Below are 18,946 nucleotides of genomic sequence, written 5' to 3'. Positions count from 1 at the left end.
GTTTTGCTGTGGCTTAATCAGTGAAAAAATAATTAGCTTACCATGTGTCCTCAGCTAAAGAGCCCCATGGTGCAGACAGTCAATAATGTGGAGTGTTCTCTAGAAAGATCTCATTTTTCCTCCCCCTAATTGGAGATGTTTTTCCCCAATGACCACCCAGACTCCATCCACCCAGACTTCCAACTGGGTATATCTCAACTCCCAGACCGAGCTTGCTCTCAGTGGGAATCTAGTCCTTTGTTGATTCCTCTTCTAGCAGGAGATGTGAGTCCAGGAGTACCCCCAAATTACACACCAAGTCTGCCTGGGCACTGCCACACCAACCAGGACCTTGTCACTGGAAGGCCCAAATATTGAAAGCCACTCATTTAAAGCCACTGGTCACTGGAAGGCCCAAATATTTAAAGCCACTCATTTAAAGCCACTCATACTTACTCGGGTTGAGACAAAGCCCATTGCATCCCATCAAAGCTCCTTCAGCCCCCAGGCATGGCATTACAAGTGGCACAGAATAGAGACATAAAGATGAGCATCGCTAACATATTGACAATACTACCTCATTCAAAATCATTGGATCATCTCATCCAGCAGCTTCATGTAGGTGTTAAATAGAAAAGGAAAGAGAAATGAGTCCTGGACACCTTATAAAATAGGGGTTATGGGCCAGATCTTCCCCCTATCAATACTGACTGGAACCAAGCCAAAGGAAGGAGAACCAGGACAATACAGTGCCACCCACACCCAATTCCTGAAGCTGGTCCATAAGGATAGTATGATCAATGCTATCAAAGGCCACCTAGAGGTCATAAAAAGCATGGATTATACATCTCCCATCCTGCTCCTACCAGAAGTCATCCAAGAATGTGATCACTGCCATCCCAGTCCCATAATCCAGCCTGAATCCTGATTAAAAGAGGTCCAGATAATCAATCTATGTCACCCAGAGTCCTTAAAAGCTGCCACATGTGCACATTCTTCCCTCAAAAATGGAAGCTTGGAGACTGGATTAAAATTGTCCAAACTAGTTAACTGGGTCAAGCAATAATTCTTTGAGGAGAGGGTGTCACAGTAAGTGAATCTCAGCATTACTCCCTTCAAGGAGAGACCGGGTCACACAAAGCAGGGCTGCTGAGCAGCTATTGGTGGATGCAATCAGGGTGGAGAAATTATTATGTTTTGTTGCCCTTACTGCCACAAGGTAGACTCTAACAGAGGCTCTAGCTCATCTTCACTCCCTGTTTTTTTGCCAGTGGTACTTCTGGCACATCTCTTAGTATGTATTTCAGAGATCTTTAACTCCACTGACTATGAACAACTTATTGGCTTTCTGACTATGAGTCATATTGGGTACAATCTGCCCTCCATTTCAGAAATGTCACTTTTTCATATTATCTTCTCATATGTATCTTTTCTTTTATGTACACTGAGAGCATTTGCACCAAGACAAATTCCTTGTGTGTCCAATCGCACTTGGCCAGTAAAGAATTCTATTCTATTCTATCTATTCTATTAAAGACAGTTTTCTATTCTTAAGCCATGCTTACTGTTTCCATATGTTTTCTCCCAAGATACTTGAATGCATAGTACATATAGATAATCAATTAGCAATTACACAGAGATCTACACTTGCCATAAAATAAACATGAAGTAGAAATAACGGAGACAAATGATGTTCCTCATCATCACCGATCCAGAATTAGTCCTTTGTGAAAGAAGGTCAGCTGAGGCATTTGAACTATAAATACCTCACTATCTTGTTTACTGAAATATAAATTAAAGGCACAGAGGGGTGCCACAAGAATACTGAATAAGGATTAAGTAGTGTAGAGTAGACTAACCTATTCTGCACCCAAAATAGAGAGTGTTTATTTTCCCTCAGTCAAGTTCTACATTGCAGAGGATGAGAAGCCAAATCTGGCTGCCAATCTGTGGAAGCTGTAAAGCAAAATGTGATTTATTTACTCTTTCTTTTTGCTCCACTTTACAAAACTGTTTCTAATTTAGCATTTGGGGTTAGAATGCCAAAATTACAGCACAGTTTCTGTCCATTGCTGATCTCCTACTAATGTGCCTGGCAGACCAGTTCGGACCTGTTTTTAAGAGGATCAATACCGCCATTGAAATGGGGATTCATTTCAGTTATGGGACAGGGAGCTCACAAAATCCTTCCCAGATCCTTCCCACTAAAACAGTGCATAGGACAGTGACTCCAATCAGACGTCTCCAATTATCTCATTTTCCATGGAAAACTCACAGTGAAGTTCTGGTTGCTGAAAACTTTTGCCATTCTAACTATTGGTAAGTTGTGTTTGATTATTATTCTTCATTTAGATTTGTTGAGCTTGGGGTTTATTATCTCTGTGACAAAGTCTCACAGAATTATATTACTGCATCAATGTTACTGCTTCCTGTACTGTTAATGTGGAAGACAACTGTTAGGGCAAGGAAGTTTTTAATGGAATTCTCCAGTTTTCTTTGTGGTTTTTCTTTCCTTTCTACATAGCATGGTTGGTTAAAGTTTTAACTTTCCCCTTATTGTAGAACAATCTCTGGAGAAGATATAGATATATAGATGAATATCAAGGATGATAATTTAATTGAAGTGTTGTGCTATTTGCAGTTCCTATCATTGTATGGGGGTGCAATGGCTGAGCGGTTAAAGATACTGAGCTTGTCAGCTGGAAAGGTTCGACACCCAAGTGCTGCACAAAGGACGAATTCCTGTTCCTTGTCCCAGCTCTTGCCCATCTAACAGCTCAAAAGCATGCAAATGTGAGTAGATAAACAGGTACCACTTGGGTAGGAAGATAACCACATTCTATGCACTTCAATCGGAGGTGGTATTCAGCAAGTTCTGACCAGTTCTGGAGAACCAGTAGTGTAAATTTTGAGTAGTTCAGAGAACCGGCAAATACCACCTCTGACTGGCCCCACCCCCATCTATTTTCTGCCTCTCAAGTCCCAGCTGATCGGCTGGGTCTTCTTTTGTTGCCCTGCACAGGAGAATGGAGCTGGAAAGCAGGTTAGAGGGGTGGGGAGGGAATGGGGATTTTGCAGTATCCTTTCCTACCATGCCCACCAAGCACACCCATCAAGCCATGCCCACCAAACCACACCACGCCCACAGAACCAGTAGTAAAAAATGTTGAATCTCACCACTGACTTCAGTGTATACTCATGCTGGCCACATGGCAACATAAATGTCTTTGGACAATGCTGGCTCCCTTGGCTAAGAAATGGAGATGAGCACCACCTTCTAGAGTTAGGCATGACCAAGCAGGGGAAACCTTTACCTATATTTATGAAAGGTCTAAAAAATGTTAAAGTCTCTAGTTGTTTTGAGAGTCGGTACAGACCTATCCTGGAAAGCTGCTGTAGAGTAGAGGGAATAAGCTGGGGAATAACCATAGGCTTTTGATGAGGGTGGAGGCTTTCAGCCACTGAAAAGAAATGAGGTTCTGTCTTGTATTTACCCTCCTTTACTGAGAATTGGCATGGCTTGTTTTATTGATTTATCTCAATATTTCATACATGACGTTCATCCCAATAAAGGCGATTTTCACTGCTTTTGACTGAGGAGAAGGGGATATGAAACATTAGTTTAGCATGTATTAGAAAAAGGAAACCCTCCCCTGGATGAAAATGTCTCAGGTATGTTGAAATTGACATTTACTGCAATGAGACATTTCAGTGCAAATTTGTTGAAAATATAGTGGATTTCTGTGCATCCACTAAAAAGGCGTATGTAGGTTCTACATAAAGTCATAAGAATAATTTCTTTTATTTTTCAGTGTTGTTGGTACACTGGAAATATACACTGTGGCTTTGCACTATGGGACTTTCTCTGTTTCTTTCGAAGAGAGTTGGCACCATGTTTTTCAATGGATCATTCACAGCTTTTATCCTTGGATACTTTATCTGATGTTTTTCTTCTTCCTCCTCCTCCTATAAATCCATATATGGATTAAGGTTGACATACCATAATTTAGCTTAAAAAATCAATTACCCCCAGCGTGATTTCAGATATGTTGTGGTTCATTTCTGGGAATCCCTTCTTTGTTTGCGCTGTTGTCTCTGTAAATTTTACAAAGGCACACTCCTTCCAGGGAGTGAGATCCATCTTGACATTAGAGTGTGTGAGAGAGGGAGAATGTTTATTTTACTCCCAGGATATAGTGGCATTGAACTAGAAGCAAATGATTTCATACATAGACTGTGTATTGAATTTTGTCAGTGAATGCTTGAAGCACAGCAGTTTAGTCCAAAAATGTAAACTCAACTGTGCTTCAATGGGATTTGGCTGGGATACACCAAGCAATCCTCTCTCAACATTCCCCCAATTTAATTTCATGTCTATTGTTTAACTAAGTTGTTTCAAAAAACAAAGCAGGCTTATTTGCAGCAGAGAGAGTTTTCTATCCACAAACTTGTGAAGAATATGAGCAATCTGCTTGGATTGTTGGTCAAGCTGAATTATGAAATTAATAATACTGTCTACATCCTTTATAGACAAACAAATCTCTGGTGGCAAAACTTTGCTGCCTTCTGGAAACTTAGAAAGCTTGGCTGATATGGGAATTGCTTGAGGAGAGGAGGATGTTAATAAATGATACAACAGTGCACACTATTAGAATTAAATTTTAGAATAAAAAAAATTGTATCTAAACCTAAAAAGGGATGTAAATGTTCAACCTTTAATGAAATATTTTGACAATATAAACATAAATCATCCTATAAAATTTTTAAAAAACTGTGGTATTAATAATGGAGAACCAAAAATTAATTATTACAATACAAACAGCACTAACATAAGCTTGAGACCAATTGTTAACTCATATTCATCATCCTAACGTGGCTTTTTAAAAAAATTATAGCCAATTTGCATTTTTGTTAGAAAACATGGCCTGTAGAATTTCAAAGCAGGATTTCTGCCCATCCCCAACCCCCTCCAAGAAAGAGGATTTTACAGTCCTTGATGTTATTTTTATTTGGGACTTCCACACAATGCCTATCCCTTATTTGTACAGCAGTTTCATGACACTTTCAGGCATTTAAAGACTCATCTGGCTGAACAGAAGGATAATTGTCAAGACAACTTTTTTTTAAAGAAAAAATTGTTCTCTGTATCCCGCCTTTTTTATTTTTACAAATAACTCAAGGCGGCCAAACCAGAGGTGGTATTCAGCAGGTTCTGACCAGTTCTGGAGAACTGGTAGTGGAAATTTTGAATAGTTTGGAGAACCGGTAAATACCACCTCTGACTGGCCCCACCCACATCTATTCTCTGCCTCCTGAGTCCCAGCTGATAGGCTGGGTCTTCTTTTGTTGCTCTGCACAGGAGAACGGAGCCGGAAAGCAGGTTAGTGGGGTGTGGAGGAAATGGGGATTTTGTAGTATGCTTCCCCTGCCACACCCACCAAGACACACACCCCATGCCATGCCACCCCCACCAAGCCACTGTCATAGAACCGGTAGTAAAAAAAAATTGAATCACACCACTGTGGCGAACATATCCAGCACACCTTCCTCCTCCTATATTCCCTGCAACAACAATCTGGTGAGATAAGTTGGGCTGTGAAAGAGAGTGACTGGCCTAAAACCAGCCAGCTGGCTAAGGTGTGACTAGAACTCGTTGTCTCCCACTTTCTACCGTGGTGTCTTAACCACTGGGCCAAATGGTATATAAAGAATAGAATAGAATAGAATTCTTTATTGGCCAAGTGTAATTGGACACAGAAGGAATTTGTCTTGGTGCAAATGCTCTCAGTGTACATAGAAGAAAAGATACATTCATCAAGAATGAAGAATCATCAGGTACCACACGTAACAATAATGCAGACTTTGTAAATAGTTGGACAGTGTTGAGGGAATTATTTGTTTAGCAGATAAATAACTCAAGGCAGCAGACACATATATAACATACTTCTTCCTCCTGCTATTTTCCCTACAATATCAACTCTGTGATGTGAGGGAGAGGGACTGATCCATGGACTGATGGTTGGTCTGATGATTTACACATATGGCACTTAAGTTGTGAGGTCAAGGTCATCCTCGTGACTAAAGACTGTGCTGTAAACTCCCTTGGATTCCACAGCAGACGTGATCTTTATCTCTTTCTCATCCAAAATAAATATAGAAGGAGAGTTATAACACCAATCAAAGGAAATAAAGAATTTCCCCTTTGATTTGCAATGCCTTGAGAAGTTTGATCTGTGGAAACCTGATTAATAATCTGAAGGCATTATTAATTAGGGCTGCAGAGGGCTGTGATTTCTACGAGAGGCTTGCCCATTTCCAGGGATTGTGTTAATCGGAAGGGACACATTTTGAGAATTCCAAATCATTTCCTCTTCAGTGGGATGAGAGTCCTTTTTCTATTATATCTACATGGGCAGGCATCGGGACTTATGGAATATCTGGTTTCTTTCTGCTGAATAGTTAATTCAGATCCATTGTTTCTATGGTGCTAAGAAATAAGGAATGCATTCTTCTCTTGAACATTAAAAAAAATAAAGCAATGATCATAGCTTCTTTAAAAATATAATTCTTGAAGGAAATCATCAAGGAATAGTATCTTCTATTTAAAATGAGGGTTCTCAACTAATGGTGAGCAATTTGTATATAAATTATTGCAGCTGGAGAAATGGCAATCTAAATATACTTTTTATGAAATTTAAAGGGGCTTAATTAGGGAATCAGTATTGTGTAATAACTAGAAGACAGATGCACAATTTTTTTATAGGTGGGTGGCTATATTGGGCATTTGAGTGGCATATTACACATTTAATTGGAAGCAAATTCAAATTTAAATTCATTAAACATTACAGATAGATGCAATATTTGGAGATTGGAAATAGCAGTAAAGGAGAATGTTTGTAGTTCAGAGTTGATTAGCACTGATGATGTTAACTAATTTGCGCAATGAAACATCTGCAAGAAAAGAACCAAGCTCAGAAAGCACCAGGGACCCCACCCTGGAAGAAACACCATGTTCATCTGTGACACCTTCAAGATTAACCAACTTTATTGGGACAGAGGCTTTTTATCAGTAGCAAATTTCTTCACCGGATGCAACAGTTGGCTAATTTTTTAGAAAGTATCTGGAGGCTGCACCAAAGACTTTGAAGGCTGCAGAATTTGTACTCTTCAGCCATACCGTTCAACAGGCACTAGAGAGCCATCAGGTGGAATTAAAGAAGTTGTTGTTTTATCAGCATAACCAACCTCACAGATATTTTATAAGAATAAAATAGGAAGTCCCTAAGTGAAATAAAAGTGATAGAGCAGTAGCAGAAGCAACCCAGTTAACATTAATTTGTTCAACATTGTTGCACCAAGCTAAACAATTCCACCAGTGGAAAGAAGAGTTGTGTTTCTCCCAGTTGGCTATTTGCATGTGATGATATGCAATTAATATTTGGTGCTAATCACTTCCATTCCAACATGCATCTCAGAGAAAGGTATTAAACCTGTTGTCTTACCCCACACCATTACATTTAAATATCAGTGGAGCTGAAGGATAAAGGCAGTGTTTAAGTGTTTCTGTGTACAGGTAGTCCTCGACTTACAACAGTTTGAATTTAGTGACCATTCAAAGTTACAACAGCACCGAAAAAAGTGACTTAAGACCATTTCTGACAACCATTGCAGCATCCCCGGAGTAACGTGATCAAAATTTAGATGCTCAGCATAACAGACTCATATTTGTGATGGTTGCAGTGCCCTGGGGAGTCATACAATCATTTTTTGTGACCTTCTGACAAGCAAAGTCCATGGGGAAGCCAGATTCATTTAACAACCATGGAAAGAAAGGTTGTAAAATGGGGTAAATTCATTCAACAATGAATTTCGCTTAGCAACAGAAATGTTGGGCTCAACTGTAAGTCAAGGTTGTAAGTCAAGGACTACCTATATACTTCTGCAGAGCCAACTATCAGTGTAAAGATATTGGACCCTTAGAGCAGGGGTCGCCAACCTTTTAAACCTCAAGGACCACCAAACTCATAATTTTAAATTCCACGAACCAGAGACCCTGGGAAAATTCCATCCCGTTTTCTTACCAATCGATCATTCTTTATCTGGGATCACAGGATACCATCTCCAGCTCCGTTCTCGGTGCGGAGGGAGAGATTTTTGGCTTCATGCAAGGAAAGCAGCAGAAGCAGTAGAAGTCTTTCTTCTCTCCCCCAAACTCCACCAGAAATGAGTCTTTGTGAGACTTGTCATGCCGGTGTAGTCTCTTGGAGTCAGATGCCTTGCAGGATCCCAAAGACTCATTTCTGGTGAAGTTTGGGGGAGAGAAAGAAAGACTTTTGCTGTTTTCCTTGCATGCAGCCAAAAATGTAAGAAGAAAGAAGCAGAATGAAGCAGCCCAGTGGCCAGGCCAGGCAGGTGGGGTGAGTAGGGCAACTTTGCCCCCCTCTGCCCTTTCCCCCCTCTCCTCACTACTGTGTGTTGTTCACAATGCAAGCAATGCAAGCCTTGTGTTCCCGCGGGCCATATGGGCAGTGCAGCCTTGTGTTCCCACGCAGCCTGGATTAAGTGCTTTGGGGGAGTGCTTTGGGGGTGACATTTCTCTGCAGACCACCAAAATTTTCTCGTGGACCACCAGTGGTCCCCAGCCCACTGGTTGGTGACCACTGCCTTAGAGGGATGTGTTTTTTTTCCTTTTTGCTCTTGTTTCTGTAGTTCTTCCCTTCCCAAGGATCACTTATATATCTATTCTGTCTTCTTGCTATGGATCCTGAAATGTACTGCCGGTGTTCATCTTTCCAATGAACTTCAGATCATGAGTGAGAGGAGAAAGACTACTCTCTGCTCATCCCTTTAGCTTCAGGATTGCTGAAAGATGGCAGCTCAGCAACATTCTGCTTCTGCCTAATTGACAGGGATGTGAGTTTTATTTGCTGAGGTATATAATTTTGAGACTCCTGACATTACAGCTCAGTGTTCATCAAGAAGAAATGCCTCTGGCTGCCTTTTTGTGCAATTCAAGTGCTTTGAGTATATAATGTGAATCATCTGGTTTCCCTTTCAGCAGAGATTGAGAAGAGCCGGGTTTGTAGTTTCGCTGTCTTCCCTTGAGGTGAAAATACCTGGCGAGCATCAAAGGAAGCTCAGAATTATAGGAAAGTTCTCTGAAAAGCTTCCTGTTGCTTACAGAAACACTTCTAGAAAGCGGTCGTGATTGCTGCCGGTTTCGTACTGGGACTTGTAGATAGAGGGGGTTCATATTGAGGGACAGATCTGAGATTTCACTTGGAAAAAATGCAGGCCCTACATAGTCTTCCCCAGTTCTTGTTGTTTTACAAAAGATTGTAGCCAGCATGGCCGTTGTTGAGACAAGAACTTTGATGGTCCAACAGGTATCACTACAACTGAGCTCGACATTTGTGTTGCTAAGCAAGACATGGGTTAAGTGGATTTTGCCCCATTTTACAACCTTTCTTGCCACTGTTGTTAAGTGAATCACTGCAGGTGTTATGTTAGTAACACAATTCTTAAGTGAATCTGTCTTTCCCATTGGTTTTGCTTGTCAGAAGGTTGAAAAAGGGGTTCAACATGATCCCAGGACATGGCAACGGACGTAAATATGAGTCAATTGCCAAGTATCTGAATTTTGATCACATGACCATGTGGCGGTCACAAGGATGAAAAATGGTCATGAGTCACTTTTTTCAGTGCCATTGTAACTTTGAACAGTCACTAAATAAACGGTTGTAAGGCAGGGGCCACCTGTATTGCTATCCCATGGGTTTTCTGTGGGGCAAATTAATGGCAAGGCCAGACTTCATTCAGTGTAAGCTTCGTGATCCGAAGGGGCCTCCCAAAATTTTAGATTTTTATTTAAAATTAGATAGTTTTATTATTTTGTACATGAAAATCTCCATAAAATTAAGCACTCCTCAATAGCTCATCTGACCCTCATTGCTAGATAAAGGTAGGCTTTATTTCTACTTCCATGCATTTAAAATGGTACCTTCTGAATCCTATCATGGGTTTCTTAGGTTTTTCTGGTGGCATTGTTGCCAAATTCAGTTGTTACACAATCTTATTCTCTGTTAGTGTTTGTCAAGTAGACTCTCTACAATTTGCCATAGGTTGGCATCTCATTATATCTAAATCCTCTGGGGGGGGCTGGGGGGGCCAGCGGGCATGGCAGTTTTTACTGGCAGAGGGCTGCAGAAGACCGTTACAGCTGAAAATGGAGCTTGGAAGGGCCATGTGCAGCCCTCCCGAGCTCCGTTTTTGCCACCAGAGGCACCATGGGCTGGTCCTTCACTGTTTCCAGGGCGGCCCCATGGGCCAGATACAAGCACCCCACAGGCCAGATTTGGCCCACTGGCCTTGAGTTTAACACCCCTGCTCCACTGGTTTAGGTGCAGTAATTGGTGGATTTCTCAGCCAGTAGAAAAGTCATCAACAAATTGCTGTAAAGTAAACAGTAAAATGTCTAACAATTGGCTGAACCTGCCATTCTAGCAATTAATGTTTGCTTTTTTCCTCCAGCCCATGTTCATTGAATGGAAAATTCACTATTTTCTACACCCTAATTTGACCTTAATTTTGTTCACCAATATTTCCCAATCATTTTAAGATGTGGGGAGTTCAATTCCCAAAATTCCCCAGCCAGTTCCCCCATCTTAAAGTTGCTGAGGTTGAGAAACATTTGCTGTAGACCACAGGTGTCAAATTCATGTCACGTTTCCATCACATGATGTTTCATAACGTTTTTCGTTTTGCGGAGCTGGGAGGGACGTGGCCTGCATGTGACGCATGGGGCCTGCGGGCCGCCCGTTGCCACCCCTGCTGTAGACCATACCGCTTGCCTTGACATACAGTCATGTAAAGCAGACACTGGAAAATGTTGGCTGACATACTTCCATTGCCTCACAGACTAAAGTAAACTACCTTATAAATAGGTTCTCTGGATGTGTCCAGTATATAGGTCATCAGAAAAGCCATAAACAGAGAAGGCATAGCCAATGCAGGAATCAGTATATCATATGAAAATTTAATTGCTATAATGGTATGTGGAAATCACTTCGAAGGATGAGAGGAGGAGATAATGCCTAGGAAACAATCAGACAAGAGAGGGGCTTAATAGTCAAAGGAAAAAATTTAGGAAGGACCTGCCCTAATTGACCAGGCAGTTAAAAGTGGCTACGGGAGATTTGTTCCTTCATGCTTGCAAGATTCTTTTAATGTATTCTTACAATAAAGTAAGTTTTGCTCATCTTGTTGCCTTTCCTATCTGGGTTACCTAGAAAGGTTGACAGCTACAGTTCTGAATACTCTACAAGGTTGGCTTATTATAAAATTTAGTACGGGGGTATTTTGTGTAAGTGTACTTAAGTTTCTTCTGTTAAGGCTCTTTCTAAGCCATCAATGAATGGGATGGATGCAGACCCAGTATTATATATTTTATATATAAAATATTATATCTATATATCTATATCTATATCTGTATATCTGTATATCTGTATATCTATATCTATATCTATATCTATATCTATATATCTATATCTATCTATCTATACACACACATATATATTTTCTTAAGCTTTCGCGGGTACTTACATGTATGGCATTCAGCTTTGTTCAGGTATTTTCCCACGTCATTATAGTTGTGCTTTTAAAGTTGTAGCAACGTTTCGGCAGAATCTCATCTGCCATCATCAGGCTTCTGTACTGAGTTCATCTGTATTGAGTGCTTCTGTATTGAGTTCATCCAGACGAACTCAGTACAGAAGCCTGATGATGGCAGATGAGATTCTGCCGAAACGTCACTACAACTTTAAAAGCACAACTATAATGACGTGGGAAAATACCCGAACAAAGCTGGATACCATACATGTATATGTATATGTATATGTATATATATATATATTCTGCATGAGGGTCTTACTGATTGTTTTTAAGCAGATTAGGAGACAAAAGAGGGCTACCACAGATATACTAAGACAACCCAGCATCTGTTGTTGTGTATGAGTTGTGTTTTTTTTCTGAAGGTTTCATAACAGGATTAAGCCATTTGAACGTCACACATGTTACCATGGCTACAGTAAATCATTATCATGCACAGCTTCTGAGTCAGGAAGTTTCTCTCCAAAAAGTCTCCTTATTTCCATAGAACTTTCTCTGTTTTTTTCCACGGCTGGATTCTGAACATCATAATCCCTTTCAAACTGTGAGGATTAATTACTGCTCAGAATGGGAAGCAAAATCATACACCTTTTCCTTCCTTCCTTCCTTCCTTCCTTCCTTCCTTCCTTCCTCTTGAATTAATTTAGTTTTTAGAAGTCCAGCCAGAAAGAACTAGAGTATTAATGGCCGCATTTAGGAAATTTAATGCTCACAGAAATTATAACTAATACTTTTAGTGAGTGGTCTGAGTGAATGCCTCTGTTCAAAGCACTATTCTTGAAGATCTTGTCTGAGTTTAGGAAGGCCCGTATAATGGGGGCAATAATTAATTTTAACCCAAGCTTTGAAAGTTATATTTAAATGATCGGCTTCAACTTCAGCTGAGGAAACATTTTTGTTTGCATCTGTGGTGGGAATCCAAACCACATCTTCCTGTCCTTCGGGCTTTTGCAGATCTTGTGAAAAGACCGCACTCACAAATCTGCAGGGCTTGGCAAAGTGACATACAATATATTTATTATTTCCTGACCAAATCATTTCTACCTTTACTATATATTTTTCTTAACACAACACATACAAAGAAGACAGTAGAACAAATCTCCCAATAACAGAATAGATAATAGATGGAGATATTTTTAACTCTTCTTTCTGCCTGACTGATTGCTTTGGAGAGCTCCTTGTTACTTCTTTTGACTTCTCCTAGATACATGAGCTAGAAAATGATAAGCAAAATGAAATGATACCCAGAGAAGATCATGATGCTTTTGGTCAGAAGGAAATTGAACTTTGAGGTGTAGTGTTAAGTCTGTTCAGGAAGGGCTGTGTCTTCCTGAAACGGTAGGTGTGGATCATACTTGAGTCTCCAGTGGGAACAAGAAGCACATTTGCACAACTTGGTCTGCCAACCACAACCATTAATGAGCTGGTAGCAGAGCATGCAACAGTAGTTCAAGCCTTGATTGCAGAAGTCTAAGCTGAAATATAATGTGCTCCAGGAGACAGGAAGAGAGCTTCTTCTGTTTTACTCCCAAGAGACAAAATTCACATTGTATAATCCCTGTTCTTTCCACTTTAAGCTGGACTTTTGAAGTATTTTTTTAAATAATGCATCTATGCGGGGGGTTTTTTTTTAAGTTTGCTTTGATATTTTGTTTCAATTGCATTTGAACTGATGATGTGTTATGCATCTTATAACAGCAGTCGACATGCTGTTGCCACTCTACACTGTTTCAAAACATGCTGTTTCTGTTCTAGATTTGGCCCTTTGGACACCATGGCTACCAGTGCTGTGCCAAGTGAGAACTTGCCCACTTACAAATTAGTGGTGGTTGGAGATGGGGGTGTCGGGAAAAGTGCCCTCACCATTCAGTTTTTCCAGAAAATCTTCGTGCCAGACTATGACCCAACGATCGAAGATTCCTATCTGAAGCACACAGAGATAGATGGGCAATGGGCAATTCTGGATGGTAAGTTTCCTTTTCCAGATTTGAATGGCTTTTCAATGAAAGTCCCCAGTGTTTTCAGACTTACATTTGTGCTACTATATGCTTGATATCAAGGAAGCTAACAGAACTTAACTAGCTCAGTTGAGATTATTCTTATTTTATTTAAACCAATCGTTTAAGTAAGTCCGCAAATAATTTACCAGCAAATACTAGTATAACTGTGGCTAGTTCAGGAAGGATGGTGCATTTTGATGGTGCCAGGGGCAGAGCAGGACAGACTCTTCCTCTTCTCACAATTCACTTATACAGGTAGTCCTCAACTTGCAATAATTCGCTTAGTGACCAAAGATACAACAGTACTGAATAGAATAGAGTAGAGTAGAGTAGAGTAGGGTAGGGTAGGGTAGGGTAGGGTAGGGTAGGGTAGGGTAAGGTAAGGTAGGGTAGGGTAGGGTAGGGTAGGGTAGGGTAGGATAGAATACAATACAATACAATACAATACAATACAATACAATACAATACAATACAATACAATACAATACAATACAATACAATACAATACTTTATTGGCCAATTGTGACTGGACACACAAGGATTTTGTCTTGGTGCAAATGCTTTCAGTGTGCATAAAAGAAAAGATACATTCATCGAGAATCATAAGGTACAACCAGGGGTGGGAATGCTACCAGTTCTGCCCGGTTCTATAGAACCGGTAGCTCTGAAGAGCAGCAGACACCGAACCGGTTCTGTGTTTGCTGATGTTTGGCCCACCCACCCACCTGGGTCTTACCTGTCCTTTATTTCCTGCTTTTTCAATCTCAGCTGCTTTGCACGGCACAGTCAAGGTTGAAAAAGCAGGGGAAAAGAGGTTTTTCAATTGCTGCGCACCTGCGCGCAGTGCTTTTCAGCTGTCCCGGCAGCACAGCTTAAGGTTTTTTAACACGCGCATGTAGTCACCGAACGTAGTAACTGAACTGGTAGTAACACCGGTTGAATCCCACACCTGGGTACAACACTTAATAATAATCATAGGGTACAATAAGAAATCAAATCATACTAGGAAACAGTCAATATAAATCGTAAGGATACAAGCAACAAAGTTAGTGTCATACAGTCACAAGTGGGAGGGGGTGGGTGATAAGGAGTGATGAGAAGATTAATAGTAACAGTCATGCAGACTTTGTAATAGTTGGACAGTGTTGAGGGAATTATTTGTTTAGCAGAGTGATGGTGTTTGGGGAAAAACTGTCCTTGTGTCTACTTGTTCTGATGTGCAGTGCTCTATAGCGTCATTTTGAGGGAAGGAGTTGAAACAGTTTATGTCCAGGATATGAGGGGTCTGTAAATAGTTTCACAGCCCTCTTTTTGACTCATGCAGTATAAGTGACTTATGACTGCTTTTCACAACAATTGCAGCACCCCCGGGTGATCAAACTTCAGTCGCTTGACCACTGATTCACATTTATGACAGTTGCAGTGTTTCGGGGATCATGTGATCCGATTAGCAAAATCAGTGGGGAGCTAGATTCACTTAACACTTAGTAAGACTTCACAACCACGTTACTAACTTAATGACTGTAGTGGTGCATTTAACAGTTGTGGCAAGAAAGATCATAAAATGAGTAGAAGTCATTTAACAACTGTCTTGCCTCGCAGCAGAAATTTTGGGCTCAATTATGGTTGTAAATTGAGGACTACTGTGCTAAGTTGAGTCAGAAAGGAGTTCAAGGTGTTCTTCTCCCCCCCCAACTACCAGTGATCCTGTGCACTGTTTCTTACATAATAAACTTAATGGATTGGGGGCATAAGGTAGGTTCTTAACATTTTTTGAACATTCTGGCCAGCAACTACACAACTTCAATGGCCAAAACTGATAATAGGGTATAGAAAAAAATAATCTTGGGTTGCTTGGTTTGTTTGTTTATTATATTTATGTAGCCACCATCTTTCAACCAATTCTGGGCTATTTCTAACAGAAATAGAATAATGCAGAAACTTTTTCCTTGTGATGTTCCTGGAAGCTTTAGCCTACCCACAATAATATTAAGAAATGCTCTTTTACTGGTTCTGGGGATACAAGATGACACAGAGAGAAGAAGAAAGTTCTGTTACTTGCAATATTATTTATTTTATGACAGCGCATCAGTTCTAGCCAATATCCAAGGATGAATGGCAGATAACGGTTTCCTTTTCATTCGAACTGGTGAGATAGAGAGTATGAAATCTTCTAAATGATCTCACGACTATTATAGCCAAGCAGGTATTGAGACCTAGGCTTTCTTCAAGATTTTTCATTGCAAATGAATGTATTTCTCTTCCATCCAAAGTTGTTGTAACAGTGATTAAATAAATATAAGACATCTCTAAACTCAACTCAGCTATGGGCTGTCATTCTGAATTTTTTGCACATTTTTTTTCTAAGAACAAGTCCACCTGAAAAAGAAAAAAAAAGTGTAAAGAGCTATGAAAATGTACAAACAATGCAATGGGATGCTTTCTGACAATTACAGGCATTTTGCCTCCAGGAGTTATTTTCATTTTTTTTCTCCCTTGGAATCAGCTTGTCCAGTTGCTGGTGGCTTAATATACTGTATATGCATATTTAGTGGCTTTGCATATACTGCAGCAATCTAAGAATGGCAGTTGCTTGACCAATTAGTTTCATTTCAGCATCAAATACTGTCCCCCAAAACCTTTAATTTTCCAAAAATTATTAACAGATAGCTGTGAAGGAAGAAAATATGGAATCGTTTCGAGCCCTGGGGGCAAAGTGAATGGCTTTAATACAAACAGAGTTTAAAAATAAAACAGCTTTTTCAACTGAGAAGATTTATTAACCCTGGAAAGGGTTAATAATTTTTTTTTTACCTTTTTTTTGCAATAAATGCTAAAGCTTAACTATAGAATATATATTCATTATCCATTGGACATTTTTATAGCTTGGATGTTGCAGGTGTACATCTAATACTCCAACAAAAACAATGGTTTAAGACTAGGTGCCACTTTAAGAAACCACATTTATGAAAGATATGTTCAAGTAGTCCTCAGTTAACAAGAGTAATTGGACTGAAACTCCATTAAGTAACCCAGGTGTAAAACGAAAAATTATATGACTATGCCAACTTACGATGGAAATTTTGGTGCTCTCAGTTGCAGTCATTAAGCCTGCAATGTGCAGTTAGTCACTGTAACATTATGACCACAACTTGCAATTTACTGCCCAATTCCAACAAGCAAAGTCATTGGGGAAGCTGGCAGGAAGTCACAAGTCATGCTCATGGCAAGCTTTCTTTTTTAGGCAAGCATGCTTTGTTCAGGTCCCTTTCTTGCATTGAAATGTAACCTCATGGAATCCAATTAGGTCAGGAAAAAAGCATATTTCCCAAGCTTCATCCCATGCTCAGTGGCCTGAAATCAGTGGTGAGATTCAAATAATTTAACAACAGGTTCTCTGCCCTAATTATTTCTTCCAACAACCAGTTTGCCTAACTGCTCAGAAAGTTAACAACCGGTTCTCCCAAAGTGGTGAGAACTGGCTGAATCCCATCACTGCCTGGAATGCTTGGAAACCTTCTGGTGCTGAGGAGGAGAAATAGGAAAGGGACAACCTGAGCAAGTTTAGTCACCATCTCCTTCTCGAAGCACTGGATTACTCTTTGGGAAGAGGGATAAATCCAGAAGCCCTTGCTTGCACCACAGAAACCATGTATCAGGCAACCAAGCAGGCAAGACATCTGCCATTGCAGGTGCAATATATTTGATCTTATATTTGTTGTTTGTTTCATGGCTTCAGAAGCAATAGGTCCATCACACCACGTGATGCTGATGCTGCTTTTTCTGGTGGCATTAGAGAGCCTGCAGGTCTTTTGGTACACAGCCTGGGTGAGCATGCTGTACACCAAGCTGGACATCAACTGCACAATGGAGACAGCACTGAAAGCAGACACTATGGGAACAGTTTACCTGGGAACAGCTTACCCAAGAACAACTCGCAGCGTCTAGTAGGCAACTCCTGTGGTGGGAACAGCCCCCCACACAGAAGGCTCCAACCCAAAGGTGGAGTACAAATTCCCTACATCACCCGGAGGCTCTTTGGGAGGAAAAGCAGCAGGAGTGACTTGTGACTTCCTGCCAGCTTTCCCACTGACTTCACCTGTGGGAAGTTGGCAATGAAGATCGCAAATGATTCCCATAAAGGATTGAGGGACACTGTAACCATCATAATTACAAGCTAGTTGCAAAATGCCCAAATTGTGATTGCGTGATCATAGAGATGCTATTTTGGCCACCACTTCAAGGGCTGGTTGTAAGTCCCCCTCATATGGTTGCTAAATGAAGGGTCACTAAGCAAGGACTACTTGCGTTGTGTCCTTCAATCCAGCATGTTCGATGCTAGCCACAGGAGAGAGGAATTGAGATACTTGTATTCCTGTTTGTTCAGAAGCAACATCCATTTTCTTCAGTGGCCAGGAATTGTATTTCAAGTTTTAGTTTAAAATCTTCCCATAAGCTTTATTAGCCATTGCTCACAATGTTTTGTTTGGGCCACTGCTATTTTACTTTATTACTTTATTTTTTTGAAAAACCATATTTTTTCAGCTGTCTGCTTTTGCATAAAGAGCCAAAGCAGCTTGAGAGTGAATTGATCAGATGCAAGTGTCCGTGGTGATTTTGAAAAGTACAGGATAGTCCTCAACTTATGACCACAATTGAGCCCAATGTTTCGGTTGCTAAGTGAGGCATTGGTTAAGTGAGTTTTATCCCATTTCACAAACTTCCTTGCCGCAGTTAAGTGAATCATTGCAGTTAAGGTAATAACACAGTTGTTAAACAGATCTGCCTTCCCCGTTGACTTTGCTTGACAGAAGGTCTCAAAAGTTGATCACGGGACCTCAGAACACTGCAACCCTCATCAATATGAACCAGTTGCCAAGTATCTGAATTTTGATCACGTGACCATGGCGATCCTCCAATGGTCAGGAGCAGCGGTGGGATTCAAAAATTTTTTACTACCGGTTCTGTGGACATGGCTTAGTGGGCATGGCAGAGGAAGGGTACTGCAAAATCCCCATTCCCTCCCCACCCCACTAACCTGCTTTCCAGCTCCGTTCTCCTCTGCAGGGCAACAAAAGAAGACCCAGCCGATTAGCTGGGACTCAGGAGGCAGAGAATAGATGGGGGTGGGGCCAGTCAGAGGTGGTATTTACCGGTTCTCCCAAATACTCAAAATGTCCGCTGCTGGTTCTCCAGAATATCATCTCTGGTCGGGAGTATAAAAAATGGTCATAAGTCACTTTTTTCAATGCCGTTGTAGCTTTGAACGGTCACTAAACAAATTGTTCTGACTAGAAAAC

The 18,946-nt window shown here is 40.6% G+C and overlaps 1 protein-coding gene across 7 annotated transcripts in view; it reads left to right on the top strand.

The window, feature by feature from the left end:
- MRAS (muscle RAS oncogene homolog) overlaps positions 1-18,946 on the top strand; it is a 62,778-nt gene that overhangs the window by 29,193 nt on the left and 14,639 nt on the right. For 5 of the 7 annotated variants that reach the window (XM_087920470.1, XM_087920469.1, XM_087920473.1 and 2 more), the window contains one exon: positions 13,402-13,613. The exons of 1 other annotated variant lie outside the window; for it this stretch is intronic. In XM_087920470.1, the coding sequence (XP_087776596.1) occupies positions 13,421-13,613 (193 nt within the window). In that variant the 5' untranslated portion in view covers positions 13,402-13,420. Of the gene's footprint in view, positions 1-12,123; positions 12,191-13,401; positions 13,614-18,946 lie in introns of those variants that run through there. One more of the 7 variants, XM_087920471.1, reaches the window with a different exon arrangement.

The sequence above is a fragment of the Pseudonaja textilis genome, chromosome 1, assembly GCF_049901715.1.
Source record: "Pseudonaja textilis isolate UNSWEBS1 chromosome 1, rPseTex1.2, whole genome shotgun sequence".
In the NCBI taxonomy this organism is placed as follows: domain Eukaryota; kingdom Metazoa; phylum Chordata; class Lepidosauria; order Squamata; family Elapidae; genus Pseudonaja; species Pseudonaja textilis.
The sequence above is the reverse complement of the archived record's forward strand: the minus strand, read 5'-3'. Positions and strand labels throughout refer to the sequence as shown.